Source organism: Pleurodeles waltl, chromosome 9, assembly GCF_031143425.1.
Source record: "Pleurodeles waltl isolate 20211129_DDA chromosome 9, aPleWal1.hap1.20221129, whole genome shotgun sequence".
In the NCBI taxonomy this organism is placed as follows: Eukaryota; Metazoa; Chordata; class Amphibia; order Caudata; family Salamandridae; genus Pleurodeles; species Pleurodeles waltl.
In genome coordinates this window covers 963,261,605-963,288,584 of record NC_090448.1, presented here as the reverse complement: position 1 = coordinate 963,288,584, position 26,980 = coordinate 963,261,605, and the positions used below count along the sequence as shown (strand labels likewise).

General features: G+C 46.7%; 1 protein-coding gene across 5 annotated transcripts in view; it reads right to left on the bottom strand.

Annotated features, from left to right (window-relative positions):
- The window catches only part of GTF2A1 (general transcription factor IIA subunit 1), a 167,957-nt gene that overhangs the window by 74,220 nt on the left and 66,757 nt on the right, over positions 1 to 26,980 (bottom strand). For all 5 annotated transcript variants that reach the window (XM_069208361.1, XM_069208358.1, XM_069208359.1 and 2 more), the window contains one exon: positions 18,668 to 19,129. In XM_069208361.1, coding sequence (XP_069064462.1) covers positions 18,668 to 19,129 — 462 coding nt within the window. The remainder of the gene's footprint in view (positions 1 to 18,667; positions 19,130 to 26,980) is intronic.

Below are 26,980 nucleotides of genomic sequence, written 5' to 3'. Positions count from 1 at the left end.
TGCGTGCTTGATACCACCCTGGATCTTTCAATCCCCCTGAAGGACACCAACCTCCCCCATAGAGCACTTGCCACTTAGCCAACTGTACAATCACAGATATGACACCTGGCACAACCAGCACATAGTAGACAGGTACTACTCTTACTCTGGTCTCTACTAGGAGCACACAAGGATCAACCACATTGTGTGCCCTAGAGCTTTGAGCAGCTGTGTCACTCACTCAATATCTTGGTCGCACCCTCTCAGACCACAGCCAACTAGTGCTGATGCAGAAGGTGAACGAGGAGCGTACTTTAATACAGATGTGGAGACTTCACCCAGCGCCCCCTGCAGATGCCACCTTCTGGGTTTCCTTGGAGGAGAAAGTGGCTCAATACTTTGCCACTGATCCTAGGACAGCGTGGTGTGGGCAGGTGGCATTCGAGGCCTTTAAATGAGGTGGTCAGGGGCCATTGCCTGGGCCAGTCGGTGGGCATAGGTAAAGACCTTCCTTCACCAGGAACTTACGAGATAAGAGTATGCCCTTTATGAGCTGAATAATGCACAGGGTCCTGACCCGGTTGGGGTGTCACAGTGGAGGGTACAGAGCATAGGATTTCCCTCAATGCTGCTGATCTGCTCATCCATCTACAGAATGGTAAACGCAACTTTCCCCGGGTGTAAGGAAATGCCTCCTTGGCATGGTTGCCCCCTGACTTTTTGCCTTTGCTGATGCTATGTTTACAATTGAAAGTGTGCTGAGGCCTGCTAACCAGGCCCCAGCACCAGTGTTCTTTCCCTAACCTGTACTTTTGTATCCACAATTGGCAGACCCTGGCATCCAGATAAGTCCCTTGTAACTGGTACTTCTAGTACCAAGGGCCCTGATGCCAGGGAAGGTCTCTAAGGGCTGCAGCATGTCTTATGCCACCCTGGAGACCCCTCACTCAGCACAGACACACTGCTTACCAGCTTGTGTGTGCTAGTGAGGACAAAACGAGTAAGTCGACATGGCACTCCCCTCAGGGTGCCATGCCAGCCTCTCACTGCCTATGCAGTATAGGTAAGACACCCCTCTAGCAGGCCTTACAGCCCTAAGGCAGGGTGCACTATACCATAGGTGAGGGTACCAGTGCATGAGCATGGTACCCCTACAGTGTCTAAACAAAATCTTGGACATTGTAAGTGCAGGGTAGCCATAAGAGTATATGGTCTGGGAGTCTGTCAAACACGAACTCCACAGCACCATAGTGGCTACACTGAAAACTGGGAAGTTTGGTATCAAACTTCTCAGCACAATAAATGCACACTGATGCCAGTGTACATTTTATTGTAAAATACACCACAGAGGGCGCCTTAGAGGTGCCCCCTGAAACTTAACCGACTATCTGTGTAGGCTGACTAGTTTTAGCAGCCTGCCACAAACCGAGACATGTTGCTGGCCCCATGGGGAGAGTGCCTTTGTCACTCTGAGGCCAGTAACAAAGCCTGCACTGGGTGGAGATGCTAACACCTCTCCCAGGCAGGAATTGTCACACCTGGCGGTGAGCCTCAAAGGCTCACCTCCTTTGTGCCAACCCAGCAGGACACTCCAGCTAGTGGAGTTGCCCGCCCCCTCCGGCCAGGCCCCACTTTTGGCGGCAAGGCCGGAGAAAATAATGAGAATAACAAGGAGGAGTCACTGGCCAGTCAGGACAGCCCCTAAGGTGTCCTGAGCTGAGGTGACTCTAACTTTTAGAAATCCTCCATCTTGCAGATGGAGGATTCCCCCAATAGGGTTAGGATTGTGACCCCCTCCCCTTGGGAGGAGGCACAAAGAGGGTGTACCCACCCTCAGGGCTAGTAGCCATTGGCTACTAACCCCCCAGACCTAAACACGCCCTTAAATTTAGTATTTAAGGGCTACCCTGAACCCTAGAAAATTAGATTCCTGCAACAACAAGAAGAAGGACTGCCTAGCTGAAAACCCCTGCAGCGGAAGACCAGAAGACGACAACTGCCTTGGCTCCAGAAACTCACCGGCCTGTCTCCTGCCTTCCAAAGATCCTGCTCCAGCGACGCCTTCCAAAGGGACCAGCGACCTCGACATCCTCTGAGGACTGCCCCTGCTTCGAAAAGACAAGAAACTCCCGAGGACAGCGGACCTGCTCCAAGAAAAGCTGCAACCTTGTTTCCAGCAGCTTTAAAGATCCCTGCAAGCTCCCCGCAAGAAGCGTGAGACTTGCAACACTGCACCCGGCGACCCCGACTCGGCTGGTGGAGATCCGACGCCTCAGGAGGGACCCCAGGACTACTCTGATACTGTGAGTACCAAAACCTGTCCCCCCTGAGCCCCCACAGCGCCGCCTGCAGAGGGAATCCCGAGGCTTCCCCTGACCGCGACTCTTTGAACCTAAAGTCCCGACGCCTGGGAGAGACCCTGCACCCGCAGCCCCCAGGACCCGAAGGACCGGACTTCCACTGCAGAAGTGACCCCCAGGAGTCCCTCTCCCTTGCCCAAGTGGAGGTTTCCCCGAGGAATCCCCCCCTTGCCTGCCTGCAGCGCTGAAGAGATCCCGAGATCTCTCATAGACTAACATTGCGAACCCGACGCCTGTTCCTACACTGCACCCGGCCGCCCCCGCGCTGCTGAGGGTGAAATTTCTGTGTGGACTTGTGTCCCCCCCGGTGCCCTACAAAACCCCCCTGGTCTGCCCTCCGAAGACGCGGGTACTTACCTGCAAGCAGACCGGAACCGGGGCACCCCCTTCTCTCCATTCTAGCCTATGTGTTTTGGGCACCACTTTGAACTCTGCACCTGACAGGCCCTGAGCTGCTGGGGTGGTGACTTTGGGGTTGCTCTGAACCCCCAACGGTGGGCTACCTTGGACCAAGAACTAAGCCCTGTAAGTGTCTTACTTACCTGGTTAACCTAACAAATACTTACCTCCCCTAGGAACTGTGAAAATTGCACTAAGTGTCCACTTTTAAAACAGCTATTTGTGAATAACTTGAAAAGTATACATGCAATTTTTATGATTTAAAGTTCCTAAAGTACTTACCTGCAATACCTTTCGAATGAGATATTACATGTAGAATTTGAACCTGTGGTTCTTAAAATAAACTAAGAAAAGATATTTTTCTATATAAAAACCTATTGGCTGGATTTGTCTCTGAGTGTGTGTACCTCATTTATTGTCTATGTGTATGTACAACAAATGCTTAACACTACTCCTTGGATAAGCCTACTGCTCGACCACACTACCACAAAATAGAGCATTAGTATTATCTATTTTTACCCCTATTTTACCTCTAAGGGGAACCCTTGGACTCTGTGCATGCTATTCCTTACTTTGAAATAGCACATACAGAGCCAACTTCCTACATTGGTGGATCAGCGGTGGGGTACAAGACTTTGCATTTGCTGGACTACTCAGCCAATACCTGATCACACGACAAATTCCAAAATTGTCATTAGAAATTGATTTTTGCAATTTGAAAAGTTTTCTAAATTCTTAAAAGACCTGCTAGGGCCTTGTGTTAGATCCTGTTTAGCATTTCTTTTAGAGTTTAAAAGTTTGTAAAAGTTTGAATTAGATTCTAGAACCAGTTTTAGTTTCTTAAAAAGTATTCCAACTTTTAGAAGCATAATGTCTAGCACAGATGTGAATGTGGTGGAACTCGACACCACACCTTACCTCCATCTACAGATGAGAGAGCTAAGGTCACTCTGTAAACTAAAGAAAATAGCAATGGGCCCCAAACCTACCAAAGTACAGCTCCAGGAGCTTTTGGCAGAGTTTGAAAAGGCCAACCCCTCTGAGGATGGCAACTCAGAGGATGAAGATAGTGACTTGGAGGGAAATTCCCCCCCTCCAGTCCTACTTAGGGAGAGCAGGGCTTCTCAAGCCCTGACTCCACAAATAATAGTCAGAGATGCTGGTTCCCTCACAGGAGGGACCAACAACTCTGAAATCACTGAGGATAACTCCAGTGAAGAGGACATCCAGTTAGCCAGGATGGCCAAAAGATTGGCTTTGGAAAGACAGATCCTAGCCATAGAGAGGGAAAGACAAGAGATGGGCCTAGGACCCATCAATGGTGGCAGCAACATAAATAGGGTCAGAGATTCTCCTGACATGTTGAAAATCCCCAAAGGGATTGTAACTAAATATGAAGATGGTGATGACATCACCAAATGGTTCACAGCTTTTGAGAGGGCTTGTGTAACCAGAAAAGTGAACAGATCTCACTGGGGTGCTCTCCTTTGGGAAATGTTCACAGGAAAGTGTAGGGATAGACTCCTCACACTCTCTGGACAAGATGCAGAATCTTATGACCTCATGAAGGGTACCCTGATTGAGGGCTTTGGATTCTCCACTGAGGAGTACAGGATTAGGTTCAGGGGGGCTCAAAAATCCTCGAGCCAGACCTGGGTTGACTTTGTTGACTACTCAGTGAAAACACTAGATGGTTGGATTCAAGGCAGTGGTGTAAGTAATTATGATGGGCTGTACAATTTATTTGTGAAAGAACACCTGTTAAGTAATTGTTTCAATGATAAACTGCATCAGCATCTGGTAGACCTAGGACCAATTTCTCCCCAAGAATTGGGAAAGAAGGCGGACCATTGGGTCAAGACAAGGGTGTCCAAGACTTCAACAGGGGGTGACCAAAAGAAAGGGGTCACAAAGACTCCCCAGCAGAAGGGTGATGAGACAACCAAAACTAAAAATAGTAAAGAGTCTTCTACAGGCCCCCAAAAACCTGCACAGGAGGGTGGGCCCAGAGCCTCTTCACAAAACAATGGGTACAAGGGTAAAAACTTTGATCCCAAAAAGGCCTGGTGTCATAGCTGTAAACAGCATGGACACCAAACTGGAGACAAGGCCTGTCCCAAGAAAGGTTCCACTCCAAACTCCCATCCAGGTAACACTGGTATGGCTAGTCTCCAAGTGGGATCAACAGTGTGCCCAGAGCAAATCAGGGTCCACACTGAAGCTACTCTAGTTTCTGAGGGTGGGGTGGATTTAGCCACACTAGCTGTCTGGCCGCCTAACATGCAAAAATACAGACAGCAACTCTTAATTAATGGGACTAGAATAGAGGGCCTGAGGGATACAGGTGCCAGTGTCACCATGGTGACAGAGAAACTGGTTTCCCCTGGCCAATACCTGACTGGAAAAACTTACACAGTCACCAACGCTGACAATCAGAGAAAAGTACATCCCATGGCAATGGTTACTTTAGAATGGGGAGGGGTCAATGGCCTGAAACAGGTGGTGGTCTCCTCAAATATCCCAGTGGACTGTCTGCTTGGAAATGACCTGGAGTCCTCAGCATGGGCTGAGGTAGAGCTAAAAACCCATGCAGCCATGCTGGGTATCCCTGAACTGGTGTGTGTGAAAACAAGAGCACAATGCAAGGCACAGGGTGAAAAAGTAGAGCTGGAGTCTGGAAAAATGGCCCAGCCTACCAAGAGAACAGGAAAGTCAGTTGGGAAACCAACTGCAACACAGCAAAAGAAAGGGAACCTCTCTTCTCAGGAAGAAGTTCTGCCCTCTGAGGGAACTGAGCCTTTGGAACTTGAACCTTATCAGGTTGAGCTCTTAGGCCCAGGGGGACCCTCAAGGGAAGAGCTGTGTAAGGGACAAGAAACCTGTCCCTCTCTTGAAGGCCTTAGGCAGCAAGCTGCTGAAGAGTCCAAAGGCAAGAAAAATGGAACACATAGGGTCTATTGGGAAGATGGGCTCCTGTACACTGAGGCCAGAGACCCCAAACCTGGTGCCACTAGGAGAGTGGTAGTGCCTCAGCTGTTCAGAGAGTTCATCCTAACATTGGCCCATGACATTCCCCTTGCTGGACATTTGGGACAAACCAAGACGTGGGAGAGGTTAGTCAACCACTTCTACTGGCCCAATATGTCCAACATGGTTAAGGAGTTTTGCCTCTCCTGCCCCACCTGTCAAGCCAGTGGTAAGACAGGTGGGCACCCAAAGGCCCCCCTCATTCCACTTCCAGTGGTGGGGGTGCCCTTTGAAAGAGTGGGTGTGGACATAGTTGGTCCACTGGAACCTCCCACAGCCTCAGGAAATATGTATATCCTGGTAGTAGTGGATCATGCTACCAGGTATCCTGAAGCTATTCCCCTTAGGTCGACTACTGCCCCTGCAGTAGCCAAGGCCCTCATTGGTATCTTTACCAGGGTGGGTTTCCCTAAGGAGGTGGTGTCTGACAGAGGTACCAACTTCATGTCAGCATACCTAAAGCACATGTGGAATGAGTGTGGAGTGACTTATAAATTCACTACACCTTACCATCCACAAACTAATGGCTTAGTTGAGAGATTCAACAAGACATTAAAAGGCATGATCATGGGGCTCCCAGAAAAACTCAAAAGGAGATGGGATGTCCTCCTGCCATGTCTGCTTTTCGCTTACAGGGAGGTACCACAGAAGGGAGTAGGGTTCTCACCCTTTGAACTTCTGTTTGGTCATCCTGTAAGGGGACCACTTGCCCTTGTTAAAGAAGGCTGGGAGAGACCTCTCCATGAGCCTAAACAGGACATAGTGGACTATGTACTTGGCCTTCGCTCTAGAATGGCAGAGTACATGGAAAAGGCAACCAAAAACCTTGAGGCCAGCCAACAGCTCCAGAAGTTTTGGTATGACCAAAAGGCTGCACTGGTTGAGTTCCAACCAGGGCAGAAAGTCTGGGTTCTGGAGCCTGTGGCTCCCAGGGCACTCCAGGACAAATGGAGTGGCCCTTACCCAGTACTAGAGAGGAAGAGTCAGGTCACCTACTTGGTGGACCTGGGCACAAGCAGGAGCCCCAAAAGGGTGATCCATGTAAACCGCCTTAAGCTCTTCCACGACAGGGCTGATGTCAATCTGTTGATGGTAACAGATGAGGATCAGGAGGCAGAGAGTGAACCTCTCCCTGATCTTCTGTCATCAGACCCAAAAGATGGTACAGTAGATGGAGTGATCTACTCAGACACCCTCTCTGGCCAACAGCAAGCTGATTGTAGGAGAGTCCTACAACAGTTTCCTGAACTCTTCTCCTTAACCCCTGGTCAGACACACCTGTGTACCCATGATGTGGACACAGGAGACAGCATGCCTGTCAAGAACAAAATCTTTAGACAGTCTGACCATGTTAAGGAAAGCATCAAGGTGGAAGTCCACAAGATGCTGGAATTGGGAGTCATTGAGCGCTCTGACAGCCCCTGGGCTAGCCCAGTGGTCTTAGTCCCCAAACCTCACACCACAGATGGAAAGAAAGAGATGAGGTTTTGTGTGGACTACAGAGGGCTCAATTCTGTCACCAAGACAGATGCTCATCCAATTCCAAGAGCTGATGAGCTCATTGATAAATTAGGTGCTGCCAAATTTCTAAGTACCTTTGACTTGACAGCAGGGTACTGGCAAATAAAAATGGCACCTGGAGCAAAAGAAAAGACAGCATTCTCCACACCTGATGGGCATTATCAGTTTACTGTTATGCCCTTTGGTTTAAAGAATGCCCCTGCCACCTTCCAAAGGTTGGTGAATCAAGTCCTTGCTGGCTTGGAGTCCTTTAGCACAGCTTATCTTGATGATATTGCTGTCTTTAGCTCCACCTGGCAGGATCACCTGGTCCACCTGAGGAAGGTTTTGAAGGCTCTGCAATCTGCAGGCCTCTCTATCAAGGCATCCAAATGCCAGATAGGGCAGGGAACTGTGGTTTACTTGGGACACCTTGTAGGTGGAGGCCAAGTTCAGCCACTCCAACCCAAGATCCAGACTATTCTGGACTGGGTAGCTCCAAAAACCCAGACTCAAGTCAGGGCATTCCTTGGCTTGACTGGGTACTACAGGAGGTTTGTGAAGGGATATGGATCCATTGTGACAGCCCTCACTGAGCTCACCTCCAAGAAAATGCCCAAGAAAGTGAACTGGACTGTGGACTGCCAACAGGCCTTTGACACCCTGAAACAGGCAATGTGCTCAGCACCAGTTCTCAAAGCTCCAGATTATTCTAAGCAGTTCATTGTGCAGACTGATGCCTCTGAACATGGGATAGGGGCAGTTTTGTCCCAAACAAATGATGATGGCCTTGACCAGCCTGTTGCTTTCATTAGCAGGAGGTTACTCCCCAGGGAGCAGCGTTGGAGTGCCATTGAGAGGGAGGCCTTTGCTGTGGTCTGGTCCCTGAAGAAGCTGAGACCATACCTCTTTGGGACTCACTTCCTAGTTCAAACTGACCACAGACCTCTCAAATGGCTGATGCAAATGAAAGGTGAAAATCCTAAACTGTTGAGGTGGTCCATCTCCCTACAGGGAATGGACTTTATAGTGGAACACAGACCTGGGACTGCCCATGCCAATGCAGATGGCCTTTCCAGGTTCTTCCACTTAGAAAATGAAGACTCTCTTGGGAAAGGTTAGTCTCATCCTCTTTCGTTTGGGGGGGGGGTTGTGTAAGGAAATGCCTCCTTGGCATGGTTGCCCCCTGACTTTTTGCCTTTGCTGATGCTATGTTTACAATTGAAAGTGTGCTGAGGCCTGCTAACCAGGCCCCAGCACCAGTGTTCTTTCCCTAACCTGTACTTTTGTATCCACAATTGGCAGACCCTGGCATCCAGATAAGTCCCTTGTAACTGGTACTTCTAGTACCAAGGGCCCTGATGCCAGGGAAGGTCTCTAAGGGCTGCAGCATGTCTTATGCCACCCTGGAGACCCCTCACTCAGCACAGACACACTGCTTACCAGCTTGTGTGTGCTAGTGAGGACAAAACGAGTAAGTCGACATGGCACTCCCCTCAGGGTGCCATGCCAGCCTCTCACTGCCTATGCAGTATAGGTAAGACACCCCTCTAGCAGGCCTTACAGCCCTAAGGCAGGGTGCACTATACCATAGGTGAGGGTACCAGTGCATGAGCATGGTACCCCTACAGTGTCTAAACAAAATCTTGGACATTGTAAGTGCAGGGTAGCCATAAGAGTATATGGTCTGGGAGTCTGTCAAACACGAACTCCACAGCACCATAGTGGCTACACTGAAAACTGGGAAGTTTGGTATCAAACTTCTCAGCACAATAAATGCACACTGATGCCAGTGTACATTTTATTGTAAAATACACCACAGAGGGCGCCTTAGAGGTGCCCCCTGAAACTTAACCGACTATCTGTGTAGGCTGACTAGTTTTAGCAGCCTGCCACAAACCGAGACATGTTGCTGGCCCCATGGGGAGAGTGCCTTTGTCACTCTGAGGCCAGTAACAAAGCCTGCACTGGGTGGAGATGCTAACACCTCTCCCAGGCAGGAATTGTCACACCTGGCGGTGAGCCTCAAAGGCTCACCTCCTTTGTGCCAACCCAGCAGGACACTCCAGCTAGTGGAGTTGCCCGCCCCCTCCGGCCAGGCCCCACTTTTGGCGGCAAGGCCGGAGAAAATAATGAGAATAACAAGGAGGAGTCACTGGCCAGTCAGGACAGCCCCTAAGGTGTCCTGAGCTGAGGTGACTCTAACTTTTAGAAATCCTCCATCTTGCAGATGGAGGATTCCCCCAATAGGGTTAGGATTGTGACCCCCTCCCCTTGGGAGGAGGCACAAAGAGGGTGTACCCACCCTCAGGGCTAGTAGCCATTGGCTACTAACCCCCCAGACCTAAACACGCCCTTAAATTTAGTATTTAAGGGCTACCCTGAACCCTAGAAAATTAGATTCCTGCAACAACAAGAAGAAGGACTGCCTAGCTGAAAACCCCTGCAGCGGAAGACCAGAAGACGACAACTGCCTTGGCTCCAGAAACTCACCGGCCTGTCTCCTGCCTTCCAAAGATCCTGCTCCAGCGACGCCTTCCAAAGGGACCAGCGACCTCGACATCCTCTGAGGACTGCCCCTGCTTCGAAAAGACAAGAAACTCCCGAGGACAGCGGACCTGCTCCAAGAAAAGCTGCAACCTTGTTTCCAGCAGCTTTAAAGATCCCTGCAAGCTCCCCGCAAGAAGCGTGAGACTTGCAACACTGCACCCGGCGACCCCGACTCGGCTGGTGGAGATCCGACGCCTCAGGAGGGACCCCAGGACTACTCTGATACTGTGAGTACCAAAACCTGTCCCCCCTGAGCCCCCACAGCGCCGCCTGCAGAGGGAATCCCGAGGCTTCCCCTGACCGCGACTCTTTGAACCTAAAGTCCCGACGCCTGGGAGAGACCCTGCACCCGCAGCCCCCAGGACCCGAAGGACCGGACTTCCACTGCAGAAGTGACCCCCAGGAGTCCCTCTCCCTTGCCCAAGTGGAGGTTTCCCCGAGGAATCCCCCCCTTGCCTGCCTGCAGCGCTGAAGAGATCCCGAGATCTCTCATAGACTAACATTGCGAACCCGACGCCTGTTCCTACACTGCACCCGGCCGCCCCCGCGCTGCTGAGGGTGAAATTTCTGTGTGGACTTGTGTCCCCCCCGGTGCCCTACAAAACCCCCCTGGTCTGCCCTCCGAAGACGCGGGTACTTACCTGCAAGCAGACCGGAACCGGGGCACCCCCTTCTCTCCATTCTAGCCTATGTGTTTTGGGCACCACTTTGAACTCTGCACCTGACCGGCCCTGAGCTGCTGGGGTGGTGACTTTGGGGTTGCTCTGAACCCCCAACGGTGGGCTACCTTGGACCAAGAACTAAGCCCTGTAAGTGTCTTACTTACCTGGTTAACCTAACAAATACTTACCTCCCCTAGGAACTGTGAAAATTGCACTAAGTGTCCACTTTTAAAACAGCTATTTGTGAATAACTTGAAAAGTATACATGCAATTTTTATGATTTAAAGTTCCTAAAGTACTTACCTGCAATACCTTTCGAATGAGATATTACATGTAGAATTTGAACCTGTGGTTCTTAAAATAAACTAAGAAAAGATATTTTTCTATATAAAAACCTATTGGCTGGATTTGTCTCTGAGTGTGTGTACCTCATTTATTGTCTATGTGTATGTACAACAAATGCTTAACACTACTCCTTGGATAAGCCTACTGCTCGACCACACTACCACAAAATAGAGCATTAGTATTATCTATTTTTACCCCTATTTTACCTCTAAGGGGAACCCTTGGACTCTGTGCATGCTATTCCTTACTTTGAAATAGCACATACAGAGCCAACTTCCTACACCGGGCATTGCAGTTTCTGGAGGAGCTTGGCTTGTATTCAGGCCACCAAATAAACAGGGCAAGAGCCAAGTGTTTCCTGTGGTTGATGGAGCCCTCAGATCCATAGCCTGGCCACCTGATATCCTTTGGATGTCCTTTAAATATTTGGGCATACACGTTTTCCATGATGTCTGAACTGCGTGAGGGCAACCTAGGGAAAACACTCTGCTCACTCAAGTCTTGTGTCTCCTCTTGGTGGCCGCTTAAGCTGCCCATCATGGCACAGATCGTACTTTCCAAAATTATTACATTCCCTCGGACTCCTCTACTTCTGTGTGATCCTCCCTGTAAGGGTCTCAGTGCCTTGGTTCAAGAGGTTACATGCTCTCCTTTGAGAGCCAGTCCGGGATGGCGGTCGCCCCAGTGTTTCTCTTGTTACCCTCCGACGCCCCACTGTTGAGGGCAGGATGGGGCTGCCGAACTTTGAATTATATTTCATGGTGGCACAACTCTTGTGGATCACCAGGTGGCTTGACGGAACAGGCTCGCAGGGAGTGGCCAGATGGGCACTTAGCCCAACCAGGGGATGCTGCTGGCCAGACTGCTTAATCCTGCTCCGAGGATTCCTCCCCCAGGCATTCTTCTGTCCACAGTATTATAAAGATGGGGGCGCTGCAAAAAAAAAAAAACGAACAGGAGGGCTGACACCATATACTCCTGAACTCTCATTGGTGGGGCTGCCCCACAGTGATTCCTTAATCTTTAGGTCTGGCCAGCTGTGCCATTGGACAGAGGCGGGGGTAGTGACTGAGTGACTGCTTCCATGTTGGTTATCTTACCCACTCAGGGAATTATCAGAGCAAGCCAGCCTCCCTGTGAGACAGTTTAACTATGAAGCACTCACATGCATGTTCCGGGACCTTTGGGATAGGGATGAGATGGAGCCCCAGATGCAGTGTCCTCAAACTGTTGCTGACAATGGGCTCTGCTAACCACCCGGTCACATGGCTCTATAAAGTATCAAATGACTTAGCCAAGACAACAGATTTCCTTCAGGCATGCTGGACGGCAGAACTGGGACGGGACTTGACGGATGCTGACTGGAGAAGTTAATTGGCATAACCCCAGAACGTTTCACGTAATGCATGTCTCAAATACATCCAATATAATTACACTCATAGGACGCACCTGACGCCACAAAGGATCAGGTCCATTTATGGTGGAAATGCTACGAGATGCCCCCACTATGCGACGTTGGGTGCAGATTTTATAGTTGGGATATGCCCTGTGCTTTGTGGGTTCTGGGATGTGGTTATATCCAAGCCTAATGTGACTTTGAATAGGTCACTGGCAAATACTCACAAAATATGTCTCTTGGGTGCCTTCCCTAAACCCGCACCTACGAAAGTAGGGAGCAGGTTTCTTGACTTGGCACTAATACTGGCCAAGAGAAGCATTGTCATGGCTTAGAAGGCTGTGTGGGTTCTAAAGTGGAGACCTAGATTAAGGATGTCACTTTGTGGGCACGAGCTGAGGCAAGCGAACCGATAAGGGAGGAGGCATGTGCATTCTACCAAAGACCCATAGCACCCTCCCCTTGTGCTCAGAGGTGGTAGATGAGTGGGAATCTCCAGCAGCTGCAGGTGAGCAAGATGGTGGTGACTGGGAGTGACAACCTGACTTTTCTGGGTGGCTTGGACAAACCCTCAGCTATACCCTGTCAGCTTGCTGCCATGCCTTGTCTGAGTGCTGATGGCCCTGGAAAATGGTGGCCGCAGTTCGGATTCCCCACTGACGTATTTCCCCACTGAGACAAACCCCTCCCTCTAGGATGGTTGTTTGAACCCCGAACATGGTTTTGTTTACTAGTTCACTTTTTCTGCTCTGTTTCTCCTGTTTTTCCGTATTCTGGCACTGCAGTCATATCCCCGACTCCTATACAGGTGAACTGGCCTATGCTATCTCTGCTAGGGAATCCCGTGATCTGATTTATAGTAGCTCGCTTCCACAAGTTGACCCATGAGAGCTCCTGGCTTAAATATGACCCTTCACCCAGATCATCTACAAACTGGGGGACTACAAAGCTTTTTTTTTTTTCCAGAGCCCTGAGGATCCATGTGTGGGACGTGTCTCTGGACAATTGGTTCTTTTAGAGCTGGGTATATCAGTAAGGCTCTGAATTTAGTATATATTACTGTTACGATTAATGTCCTAGTGTTTACTTGACTGCGCATTCTGTCATGTTTTCTTCTACCAATATGCCAATAAAACATAGGTTTTAAAAAAAAATATATAGTTTCTCACAATGACCTTGCCTCTGACCCAGACTCCATTCCTGATGCAACTTTCTGCAAGACTCCTCTAACTGGCAGTATCCTGATATTTCATGGCAGATCGTATATTCATCCCATGCAGCATCAGGGGGTGGTCGAGCTCTGTACCAGACAGACACAATGAGACTGATGCTTCCAGATGCCTAAGATAGAGCAGTGAGTGTGATGGATAAAAGCAGAGTAACTTGTGCGAATGATGGCGAAGCAGCAAAGACTAAGGTGTCCTTTGTCTGGGATACATCTGCACACCAGTTTACCTCAGGTACTAGGACATTCAACCCCATTACACCAAGCTCTTTGCTATTTATACCATGCTCACTGTCATGTGTAAGAAGAAATCAGCCACCCTTCGTGCCTCTAATCTTAAAGGCAAAGGCTTGGAAAATGGCTGATCAGCTCTCTGCTATCATATATTCCTGAATACTAGCAAAACGGGAAGAGGGGTGATAAGAGGAAAAATTGATATAGTGCAAGAGTCTTCCTAATGAAAAACACTACTTATTTTTCCATCAATCACTGTATTATATTCCTCCGTGGTTAACTCACCAACTCCCACCACTCATTTAACAACAAAGGTGGGTATGGAGCAGAATTGCTTGGAGTCTGGACTGGAAACTCAAAAGCTACAGGGGGGGCCATCTTTTGTCCACTCAATATAGGATGGAGAGGAATGTGGAGGTCGTGGTAAGGGGATCAAGGACTCAAAGTTGAAATCTGGGTAGATATAAAAAGTAAAGATGAAAATTGTGCAGCTAATTGCCATTATACCAATTATTTTACCTTTTCCAAACCAATTAACGATAAGGTAAGACAATAGGACCATGACAGGTGCACAGTTGCAAAACATATGAATCCTGGAACATTAGGTGGTTCTGCTTGCCAAACTGAATTTTTCATTAGGAACTAGGCTCTCATTCCGGAGCGGTTATGGTTACAGGATACATCTCTCCGCTGCTGAAATTGCCAAGCTGAATCATTTCAGTCTCAAAGTTTTGGCAACCATGAATATCAGTATGCCTACTTGTGGAGTTGCTTTGTTAGAGAATGCAAGGTGGGAATCAAAAAGATCTTAGGTTCAACCTTTTAGGCACTGGCTGATCATGCAAATATCAAAGGTGGGCAACATTAACTATTTGTTTAGCCTGTGCATCAAATCTTGATGATCTATCTATATTTCAATTATTTTTGAAGCTCCCAAACTGGCCTGAACCTCTATTATGCAGTGATAGACATTTGATAATTGATCCTGCATTAGACAACTAATTTTTACAGAATACTTTGTAAGAGATACTCTAGATCAGCCTTACTGCATCTTCAGAACTCCATGGTATTTACTGATGTATGGCACTATCACAAAAATGCCCAGCATTACTTTGTACTCTGCCCCTCACAAGACATGCATAAGAATGTGTCTTACTGGCATGCAAAACTCAAATTCATACAGGTTGAAATTAATCACCGCCCAATATCTGATCTTAACCGTCTCACATAAATTTAAAGGAAATGGTCAGATAAACCTCAAATAAAATCACAAGATGAACATATGAATGGACTTTTCTGTATGAAACATACAGAAACAAAATCACTAATATCATAGAAAAAAGCGATCAATACAGCACCTTGCTATATAGTGTGGGACTGCCTTAAGACTGTCATGAGAGGCAAGACACTCTCATATACAAATGGTAAGGGATTTTTTGTATTTTATGTTTTTTAATAAAAAAAAAAAAGGGGGAAAAAAACTCCCCCAAAAAAAGATCAATCAAGTGGCCAATCTTCTCAAGCTGATTTATAATTTGGAATCCTAATTTGCATAGTCACTTCCAAATGCAATGACCTGTTGAGAAACCACCTTAAATCAGTGAACTACAATAAAAAATGCTTCTTAAGCAACAGTTAAGGGATAAGGCTGTTCGGAATGCTGACAACAGTAAATTAAGACATTTCGAAAATAATGTAAATGATTAGAATACTAGTCTTGGAAATCAAGAAACAAACCAACAAGAACAACATTCTACCTATAAGAGATGATCAAGATAGATTAGTGTATGAGGAAGTAAAACTCATTACATTAGTTTCTGATTTATAATTATATGGTCCAGAACTCGCCTCTACAGAACCAGATATGAAGTCCTAAACAACAATATTGAGTCCCACATACTACTGTTAGTGAGCTGTTTAATCTGGACATGTGTTGGAAAGTGCTATTAAAGACCCGACTTCAAGAAAAGCTTCCAGTCCTGGCTATATGCTAAGAGTTTTAGAAGACCTTTGTTCATGTGTTAGCTGTTCTACTATCCCCCACATCATAGAAAGGAACTTATAACTTAGTATTTCTACGTATTTTCCTTGGATAGCTGATAGGGTTGGACCATGCAACATGGTTTTTATCGGGGAAGAGACACCACATTGCACTCCAACCTTGCAGCCTCAATTTTTGATAATGCTAATGTGCAGTGAAAACTGGCTGGGATTATCCTTTTGGATGCAGAAAAGGTTTTTGACAGGGTCTCCCGGTCTTTTATTTGGCATAAAATGAGATGCATTGGTTTTAGTAATAACGATAAGCCAAATTCAAGCCCTACTTAACAGTTTATCAGCCTGGGCTGTATGTGTGGCCATACTGTTTTAAGGTTTTCTGATCAAAGAGGCACACACCAAGGGTGCTCTTTGTCACCACAATTGGTAGTCTCCTCTCTGGATTCTTACTTATGTCATTAAAACATGGTGCCTCCACCCCCTGATGATCTTACACGACACAGCGGGGTCCTCAGACCTCTCTCACCGGCAGACCCACCTCCTACACATGGCACTAGCCACAGCCAAGATATGTATACTCAGACACTGGCTTCTCCCGCACCTCCCTCTCACGAGGAGTGGCTCACTGCAATTTATCAGACAGCCTCCCATGAGCAAATCTAACCTGCAGGATAGGACTGGGGCCTTTCGTCGAACATGGGTGCCCTTCCTCCATGCCGAGGAGCACCAATCCAAGATTCCCCCCCCCCCCCTTCATCTATCCACTCCTTTACCCATACACTTCTTCCTGACTCAGATGTCACGCACAACAGCATCCCCCCCCAACTCCTCACACTGTGCCCTTTTATTTCCTTCTATTTTCTCCCCCCTCCTTTCAAACCCGCCCCTTCCGCACCGGTCGCTCATCGGTGAAGATACATGTGAATACCTAGCACTGTTCACTAACTAAACCCTCCACTCATGTACCTATGACCATCATGTCTCTGTACACCCCAGAGTGACCCCCCCCCCCACCCTCTGACATACCCGAGGCCCCCATTTCAGGGATCTGAGCTTTAGTTTATGTCTTAGCCCTTGTCTTACTAAACGTATGAAACCGTGTATTGCTATTGTACTATGATCATTGTGCCTTGCGACCATCTATTGGTTTAGTTCATGATATTTTGATGCCATTCATTCTCCAATTTTTCACCCTCTAATGCATTGTGATGCTTTAATTAATAAAGAATTACAAAAAACATAGCATGGCGATCCCTGCTCTGATCCTGAATGATGCCTCATGTAAAGTAGCGGCATATGCTGACGATGTAGCTTTATTTCTACACCTAATTCACTGCCTCTCCAATCATTGGACTAGAAGCAAACAAATTCAATGTGATATCCAGTTACTCCTTGAACAATAATAAAACTCAGATTTGCCATAACTACCAAGCCTTGATGAACGTTTTACAACTAATGTCAATTATTTAGGTGTTAATATTAGTGCCAACACTCAAACTAAATTTTTAACTTTTCTGATGATCTTTTGACCACAGTATCATCAAGACTGTATAAATGGCGAAGATGCCCAATAAGTATTCAGGAAAGATGTAAAGTAGTTAAAATAATCCACAGAATTCCTTTTTCTAGTCAAAGAGCTACCATTAATGGTCCTAAATACTTTTGTCAAAACACTAGCTCACTATTCTCCAAATTTTGCCTCCATTCTAAGACATATTGTTGCTCTCTCTTCCTTAAAACTACCATCCTACAAATGCCGATAGGCACTTCTATGTTTAAAATACTAGCGCTGGAAATGCTTCTAGAGCAGATTCACAGGTGGTGGGTCTATCCAAAATAATCTGGCCTCTGTCTATATAAAGATTGAAGCTCAGCACTCTTTTCCTGAACCATCTTATTTCAAAAAGGTAAGGTTTATGACCCTATCCGTTTCACTCACAAATATGGTCAAGCACCTCACAAAGATTAGTCATTCCCAAATGTGCAAGGTACACATCCTTATGGGTCAAGCTATCACACTTCCCAGTTTCTCATGTACTAAGTTAAGGATTTCTTAGACAATTATTTCAAAGTCTACTTAGCAACTTCACCTCACTCTTTTCTACATTTGGTACATCTCAAAATGGTTTCTTTAAATATCTACAGTGACAATTTTGGTTGATGAGATAAGACAATGTATGGTTTACATTCAAAGAATTTTTCAAATGATTCATGCTAATAAGAAAATAAACAATTATAGAATGATATAACAGTAATTCCCAACCTTTTGACTTCTGTGGCCCCCTACTTTATCAAGACTTAGTTTTTTTTGTTTTAAGCGCATCTCTCATTCACGAAAAAAAATGTAGCATTACACCTCTGCACCACTCAAGATGTACGATTATCATGGTGATTTGTAGCTGTTTGTAATACATAACTGAGGCCACATCAGCAAGAATATTTTTAATTCAAGTAGAGGTTTGAGGTGCAGGTCTGGGAAAATGGTTAAGCATGTGCAAAACCCAGAAATGAGGGGCATTATAGCACGCTTGCTAATGTTCAATACGGCAAATCATCAAGCTCCACAAGCTACTCATAATAAGAAGCCTGACGGGTTTGCAGTCATTCAGCAAACAATCATCCCCACATCTTTATGCAGAGCAAAGTACAGAGTTATTTTTGGAGACCAGCATTAACATGGTAAATCCCAGATGGAAAAGGGGCACGGCCCGGTAAAAGTGAATCACTGTTACAAATTGAGTGCATACTGGGTGGTATGGTGGGTGGGGTTTCTCTTTTCTGTGGGTTATTTTATATAAAGTCAATAAAAATAAATAAAAATAAAAAAAAAGCATGGTGCTCTGATGAAATTAAACAGGCCAGGACCCAGCTAACACCGATTCAAATGTGAAATCTCACATTTTGTTAGCACCATAGCACACTACTCGAAACAATCAGATATGCACCCCCCCCTTACTCTCTCTCGCTCAATAAGCCTCATTCTCAAGATTACCTCTTCAACTTGCCCATCCTCCCCATCTTTCTCTTTGTCCTCTTCCTCATCTTCATCATAGTCTTCATCTTCATCCTCATCCTCTTCCGAAGAAGTGTCCCCAGCTCCGTCCACCTGCAGAACCAGTGGCTGCTGTTGTTGCTGTGCCTGCTGCTGTTGCACATGCTGCTGTTGTGCATGTTGCAGCACATTCTGTTGTGCTTGCTGATGTGCATGCTGTTGTGCCTGCTGTTGCGCATGCTGCTGCTGCTGTTGCGCATGCTGCTGTTGCGCATGTTGCTGTTGCGCATGCTGCTGTTGCGCATGCTGCTGGGCAGCTACAGTAATCTGTCCCTGTGCTTGCGTTGCAGTGGCTAACGTGGTAGGTATGACTTGCGTTTTGTTGCCTGTGAACAAAATCTGTTGAGGCTGTATTATCACTCCTGTTTGCTGTTGGATTCCACCAGACATTGGAGCCAAAACCTGACAAAAAAATATAGATATATAAATATCATGACAAACGACAAAGCAATGTTCGGTTGTACACTTATTGTTCAGGTTAAGTTAGCGCAACTGTGCAGAAATAGGGAAGGCAACACCAGTGTATGTACAATGCTTAAAAATAAGGTAATGTCAAGAGCCCCATTAAAGCGACCCAACCGAATATTGAAGAAACAAATGAAGTTGCATTTTTACTGGGAATTATTTGTTCACAATAGATACAGCCGATAATAGGCAGAAAAATCTCCTTTGGGATGTGGAAAAAAAACTGTAGGAGACTTGGGCGAAACTTACATTACAACTACCAGCAAACATATCCAAGCCCACCGCTGCAGATTAAGATTAGGGAAGAGTAGCAACAGTTTGCTTGTAAAAAACACGAATGTCAAAAAACAACAGAACACTTTCTAGCATTTAAACTTTTGAGGCCAGTGAAGGGTTTCTAGCTCTCGGATAATAGGAAAGTATCCTTAATATGGCAAGTAAATGTTTTAAAATTTGTTTTGTGGCAGTATTGTTTATGGTACACTTGCCTGCCCAACAGACCTCATCAGCTGAAGGCCTGCAATGCACCAGTACCATTATGGAAAACAATCAAAGTTTTGGACCTTTCTATACATAAAATAAAATAAGAGCGGCTGTAAAAAAAGTTACGCAAGATGTACAGAAGAATCCATTAAAAACAAAAGCAAAAAAAATAGATAGAACAGTAATTCCCCCGCAGGCTGCATGGACTCCGCAAAACCTTCAATGTATATTTGTACTTTAGAGAAATGAAACTGAAGAATGCTCAATAATAATTTTCCATAAAGTCTCAGTGTAGTCTGCCAGCATTGTATTTTCCTTCTGAATACAGCAGAAGTGATGAAAAACTGCAACATAGACCTTTGCATGCTCAACCATTTCTCACGGAAAAGCTGCCTATGTACAAACAGCATGAGGAGAAGATGCAGCCTGATAAGCTACCACTGATGGGAACTTTAAAAAAAACTACTTTTAAGAACCTCAGAAGCACCCTACCCATTTTTTTTTTTTTTTCCATTTTTTACAGAAAGTATACAATACATAGGGTCTGACAGCCAGGGAGAAGGAAGGGTAGTTTATGACTTTAATGAAGATACCTTCAATGCAGAACTAGGACTGCAGGTATGTAATTTTTCTCCTGCACCGTAGGCTCTTCATTGATAATCAAATGATGAACAGAGTAGCAAGCTGAAGGAAAAAAACCACTGCTGCTGATGTATGGCATGGGTAGCGGCAACATTCCTATGAGAACTAATTGTTACACCATAGTGAACAAACATCAAGCTAAAATTATGAACTAATTAAACAGATTCCTCAATGTTTCTTGCCCAAACTTAGCTTCAGCTTGAGTGTCTGTCTAGACAATAGTGTCTAGAAAGTGTGTATGTACCTCCAAGGAGCTGCCTTACAAATATCCAAAATAGGAACCTATCTGACCCAAGCTGTGGCTTCCGCCTCACCTAGTGAGTGTGAGCTTTAGGTTTGCCAATCAAAAGTTTATTAGCAATTTGGAAGCACAAATAAATACACGCAGCTATCCACCTTGCTATTGATGGTTCATAAAAAGGTGGTTAGACTTCCTTCTACCCTTTCACTTGTCTAAATAGAAATGCAGCACTCTTAACATCAAGGGAAAGACGAATTCTCTCTGTGGCTGTAGTAAGGTTAGGAAAACATGTAGGGTGTGCAATAGATTGGTTAATATGGACATCTGAGACCACTTTCAGTAAAAAGGAAGTGTTCGCAGAACTACTTCTATGATGGTAAATTGTGAATGGTTCTGAAGATTGCAAAGCCTATAACTAACTCTACATGCAGAGGTAATAGCTATCAAAAAGGCAGCTTTTCCATAAGAAACGTAAAGTAGATTTATGTATGCGTTCAACTGGTGGGCCCATCAGCTTTAATAGTACTAAGTTCAATTCCCAAGGAGGAGAATGTCTCCTAAATGAAAATATGCATCTTGAATGACTACTGCACAGAGCCAATCGTTTTTCCTTACGAGTGTGTTTATTTGATGGAGGGATAGCATTCTGAATTTTTCCTTTTTGATGCATTTGGTTAGGAGTCTGAGATCCAGAATAGGTTGAAACGTTTTGGAAGACTTTTCTCTGGGTTACAAATTACCTTGAGTAGATACCTTTGTTGACCTGATCCAAAAGGGAACACTTTCTATAGCTCTTTTCTGTAAGAGAAAAGAAGCCTTTTGTCTAAGGTTGTCTAGATGAGCCAATGTGACCGGCAGTGGACAAATTGGTGGCTGAGTGTTCTTGAAACATAGTGCATACCTGTTTTGAATAATAGATAAAACCCTCCCGTCCAAGGTTATGGCTTTCCACTCTCCCAGATGGAATGCCACTACTCCCCCCACAGGAGTAGGGACCTGAAGTGGGTGTCTGATTCTCATTGATTGGTATGCAGTGAGTTTTTTGTCCTTGGATTGAAAGAGCTTTGTTGTGGAGGACCTTCTTTTTGGATAGCGACTTTGATATGGCTCCGAGGCTGCCACTGCTTTTGCGAGTTCTCTTAAGGACACCTAGGAGTTTGAACCCTATGGTAATAAAACCACTTGTCCCTAAGTCTGTATTGTGGAATGAAGGCTCTCTTTTGTTCTTGCAGAACTACAGCTTTAAGTGTCTCCACCCCATTTTTCATTCTGATCATCTCTTCCTTGGTATGTTAGCCCAATAAAAAGGGACCTGAGAATGGGCAATTAGTGATCTTCTACTGGGCATCTGGCTTTGGTGAAGATAAACTCAGTCATGATGTTCGCCGCAAGGAAATACCATGACAAAGAAAAATGTAGCAGAGAGCTTGACAGAGTCCACTGCTGCACTCATCGACTTTTTGGAAATGCAAAAACCATTGTTTACTATTTCCACTGTTTACTATTCCCAGAAAGTCCTGTTTTCTGTGGGGTGGTACATCATTCCATCTCAGATCCCCCGGTAATACCAGCCTAACAGGGTTAGCAGCATTGGTATTCCATAAAAATGTGGAAGCTGTTCTACAGACCTTTCTGCCAATGGCATCCATTTTCTTGCTGTCTGTGTCTGGCAGAGCAGTAGATTCCAGAGCAGAGGCGCGTCTTCGCCTCACTTCTGTTGCAATTATGGACAAGTGTCACAATCTTGTGTGGTGTGAAGGTGAAAGACACACCTCCCAGACTTTATATCCATCAGAGCTTGCCTTCTTTCTTCCACACGATGGACATTTGGTGAAAAGAGTAGGCATTCTGACTAAAGAAATTCTGTTCGATATAGCAAAAGAAAGAGATGTCAAACTGGCAAGAAAAAAAATTTCTTTTCATAAGCGCTGGCTAACTAAAGAAACTATTTCAGCGGTGTGAATAAACACCAGAGGTAAACAGACATCCTGCCGGAAGCAGCCAGAAAAAAGAACTGACAGGCAAACTGCCAGTACAGTGCACTGTGGGACAGGGTGCTTTTGAGCTTCTTAAAGGTGCAGTCCTTATAAGTGGGAGTCTCAAGCTGCATTTTCTGCATTCAGAAGGAAAATAAATCAGACTACACTGATACTTTGTGGAAAATTATTATCAGTGATACACTGTTCAATTTCATTTTCTTAAAAAGGACAAGTATACATTGAAGTATTCCGAAGTCCACGCAGACTGCGTGGAATTATTCAACGCTTATGACTTTCAATGAAGATCCTAGGATGCCGAACTTGGTCTTCTGATGGGGAGATTTAGCCACCGATTTTTCCGCTTTTGAATAAATATTAAAGACACCACCCAAAGGAGGAGTGGCAGGAATGTACCACCACTAGGAATTCCTTCTGGACCGAGCATGAAAAATGGCCTTCTCTGTATACTTGACTGTTGAGGTAGTACAGCCTGTTTAACGTAAGTATGGACTCCTCCACCCTCCTCCCCTCCACGCCCCAAATAGCAACCTGACAAATGTCGAGCAATGAAACATCCCTCCCCAATGCCATTGTGATAGTCTTGGCTCTGGTGGCAAGAGCAGCAGGCCCTCAGTGAGTTCCTTCGAATCCAGACCATAGCCATGTTTTTATGCACGGTATGCCCCACCTGGACAGTGTTAATTTCTGTAGTACTTTCAGATTCTAATGCCCAGAATAGCCCACGACAACCTGGTTATCGCCTTACAACCCCTTTGTGTGATCAATGTAACAGCAGAGAGCTTTGTTTGGGTCCAGTCGGTAAGGGATATGGCAGAGAGAAAAGGGGCAGGAAGAGTAACTGAAAACCACACTGTAGGAAGTTGGCTCTGTATGTGCTATTTCAAAGTAAGGAATAGCATGCACAGAGTCCAAGGGTTCCCCTTAGAGGTAAAATAGTGGTAAAAAGAGATAATACTAATGCTCTATTTTGTGGTAGTGTGGTCGAGCAGTAGGCTTATCCAAGGAGTAGTGTTAAGCATTTGTTGTACATACACATAGACAATAAATGAGGTACACACACTCAGAGACAAATCCAGCCAATAGGTTTTTATATAGAAAAATATCTTTTCTTAGTTTATTTTAAGAACCACAGGTTCAAATTCTACATGTAATAGCTCATTCGAAAGGTATTGCAGGTAAGTACTTTAGGAACTTCAAATCATCAAAATTGCATGTATACTTTTCAAGTTATTCACAAATAGCTGTTTTAAAAGTGGACACTTAGTGCAATTTTCACAGTTCCTAGGGGAGGTAAGTATTTGTTAGTTTTACCAGGTAAGTAAGACACTTACAGGGTTCAGTTCTTGGTCCAAGGTAGCCCACCGTTGGGGGTTCAGAGCAACCCCAAAGTCACCACACCAGCAGCTCAGGGCCGGTCAGGTGCAGAGTTCAAAGTGGTGCCCAAAACACATAGGCTAGAATGGAGAGAAGGGGGTGCCCCGGTTCCGGTCTGCTTGCAGGTAAGTACCCGCGTCTTCGGAGGGCAGACCAGGGGGGTTTTGTAGGGCACCGGGGGGGACACAAGTCCACACAGAAATTTCACCCTCAGCGGCGCGGGGGGCGGCCGGGTGCAGTGTAGAAACAAGCGTCGGGTTCGCAATGTTAGTCTATGAGAGATCTCGGGATCTCTTCAACGCTGCAGGCAGGCAAGGGGGGGGTTCCTCGGGGAAACCTCCACTTGGGCAAGGGAGAGGGACTCCTGGGGGTCACTTCTCCAGTGAAAGTCCGGTCCTTCAGGTCCTGGGGGCTGCGGGTGCAGGGTCTCTCCCAGGCGTCGGGACTTTAGGTTCAAAGAGTCGCGGTCAGGGGAAGCCTCGGGATTCCCTCTGCAGGCGGCGCTGTGGGGGCTCAGGGGGGACAGGTTTTGGTACTCACAGTATCAGAGTAGTCCTGGGGTCCCTCCTGAGGCGTCGGATCTCCACCAGCCGAGTCGGGGTCGCCGGGTGCAGTGTTGCAAGTCTCACGCTTCTTGCGGGGAGCTTGCAGGGTTCTTTAAAGCTGCTAGAAACAAAGTTGCAGCTTTTCTTGGAGCAGGTCCGCTGTCCTCGGGAGTTTCTTGTCTTTTCGAAGCAGGGGCAGTCCTCAGAGGATGTCGAGGTCGCTGGTCCCTTTGGAAGGCGTCGCTGGAGCAGGATCTTTGGAAGGCAGGAGACAGGCCGGTGAGTTTCTGGAGCCAAGGCAGTTGTCGTCTTCTGGTCTTCCGCTGCAGGGGTTTTCAGCTGGGCAGTCCTTCTTCTTGTAGTTGCAGGAATCTAATTTTCTAGGGTTCAGGGTAGCCCTTAAATACTAAATTTAAGGGCGTGTTTAGGTCTGGGGGGTTAGTAGCCAATGGCTACTAGCCCTGAGGGTGGGTACACCCTCTTTGTGCCTCCTCCCAAGGGGAGGGGGTCACAATCCTAACCCTATTGGGGGAATCCTCCATCTGCAAGATGGAGGATTTCTAAAAGTTAGAGTCACCTCAGCTCAGGACACCTTAGGGGCTGTCCTGACTGGCCAGTGACTCCTCCTTGTTGCTTGCTTTGTTCCCTCCAGCCTTGCCGCCAAAAGTGGGGGCCGTGGCCGGAGGGGGCGGGCAACTCCACTAAGCTTGAGTGCCCTGCTGGGCTGTGACAAAGGGGTGAGCCTTTGAGGCTCACCGCCAGGTGTCACAGCTCCTGCCTGGGGGAGGTGTTAGCATCTCCACCCAGTGCAGGCTTTGTTACTGGCCTCAGAGTGACAAAGGCACTCTCCCCATGGGGCCAGCAACATGTCTCTGGTGTGGCAGGCTGCTGGAACTAGTCAGCCTACACAGACAGTCGGTTAAGTTTCAGGGGGCACCTCTAAGGTGCCCTCTGTGGTGTATTTTACAATAAAATGTACACTGGCACCAGTGTGCATTTATTGTGCTGAGAAGTTTGATACCAAACTTCCCAGTTTTCAGTGTAGCCATTATGGTGCTGTGGAGTTCGTGTAAAACAGACTCCCAGACCATATACTCTTATGGCTACCCTGCACTTACAATGTCTAAGGTTTTGCTTAGACACTGTAGGGGCACAGTGCTCATGCACTGGTACCCTCACCTATGGTATAGTGCACCCTGCCTTAGGGCTGTAAGGCCTGCTAGAGGGGTGTCTTACCTATACTGCATAGGCAGTGAGAGGCTGGCATGGCACCCTGAGGGGAGTGCCATGTCGACTTACTCATTTTGTTCTCACTAGCACACACAGGCTTGTAAGCAGTGTGTCTGTGCTGAGTGAGGGGTCTCTAGGGTGGCATAAGACATGCTGCAGCCCTTAGAGACCTTTCTTGGCATCAGGGCCCTTGGTACTAGAAGTACCAGTTACAAGGGACTTATCTGAATGCCAGGGTGTGCCAATTGTGGATACAATGGTACATTTTAGGTGAAGGAACACTGGTGCTGGGGCCTGGTTAGCAGGGTCCCAGCACACTTCTCAGTCAAGTCAGCATCAGTATCAGGCAAAAAGTGGGGGGTAACTGCAACAGGGAGCCATTTCTTTACACAAGCCCCCCCCAGCCCACAGGCCAGGAGACTCAGCCCCAGCTGGGAGAGTCTTCCTAGTCTGTCAGGCGAGGAAGAGTAGGAGAAATAGGCTGGTTAGTTGCAGGGCCTACTCTGCCTTACATCCTTCTGTTCAGGTCATTCCCTTGGGGGAACTGACCTACTTCCACAGTGATAGGACCTAGTCTGAATTGCCTCTTGTCTGCCTCTTCAATGTCTCCACCCATTCTTTTTATTTTGGGTTTAGAGGTATCCACCTCTGCTAATCTTATCTTGGCCAGGGTTACCCCTAGCTTACCCAGAGAGGTTACCCAGAGCTGGAGTAACCCCACCATGACCAATAGGGTCAGGGGGCCTAACTTGCTATTTGGCATGGGGTCAGACCACCATGCTAAGGATAGTGCAGCCATAAAGGCTAACACCCAGCAGAGGCCACTGACAGCTGTCAGTGCCCAGAACCACACCTTTAGCTCTTCACCTAAAAGGGAAGGGGCTAAGTTACAGGCTTCTGTGGGTTCAGGTTGCCTGTCTGCTGTATTGGAGTGGGGGGTTACCACATCTTGTAGTAAACACCCTTCTTCCACTCTTTCTTCTGTTAGCTGAGGAGCCACCCACTCAGGTTTAACAGTTGCCTGACTAGCCAGGACTTCTTGTGGGTCAGGTTGGACTTTATCAGGGCCATTTTTGGAGTTCTCCCCTACTGGAGCAGAATCTCCTTGGCTTGCTGTAACCTTGGCTAAAGGTTGTCCACCCTTCCTACTCTGTTTTCTTTTCTTCTTCTTCTGGGGCCTGCTTGCATTTACTGCAGAGGCAGGACTTCCAGAATCCTTGGGAGAGGACTGGCACTGGACCAGTTCCTCTCTTGGGCTCTGACTAACCTCTGG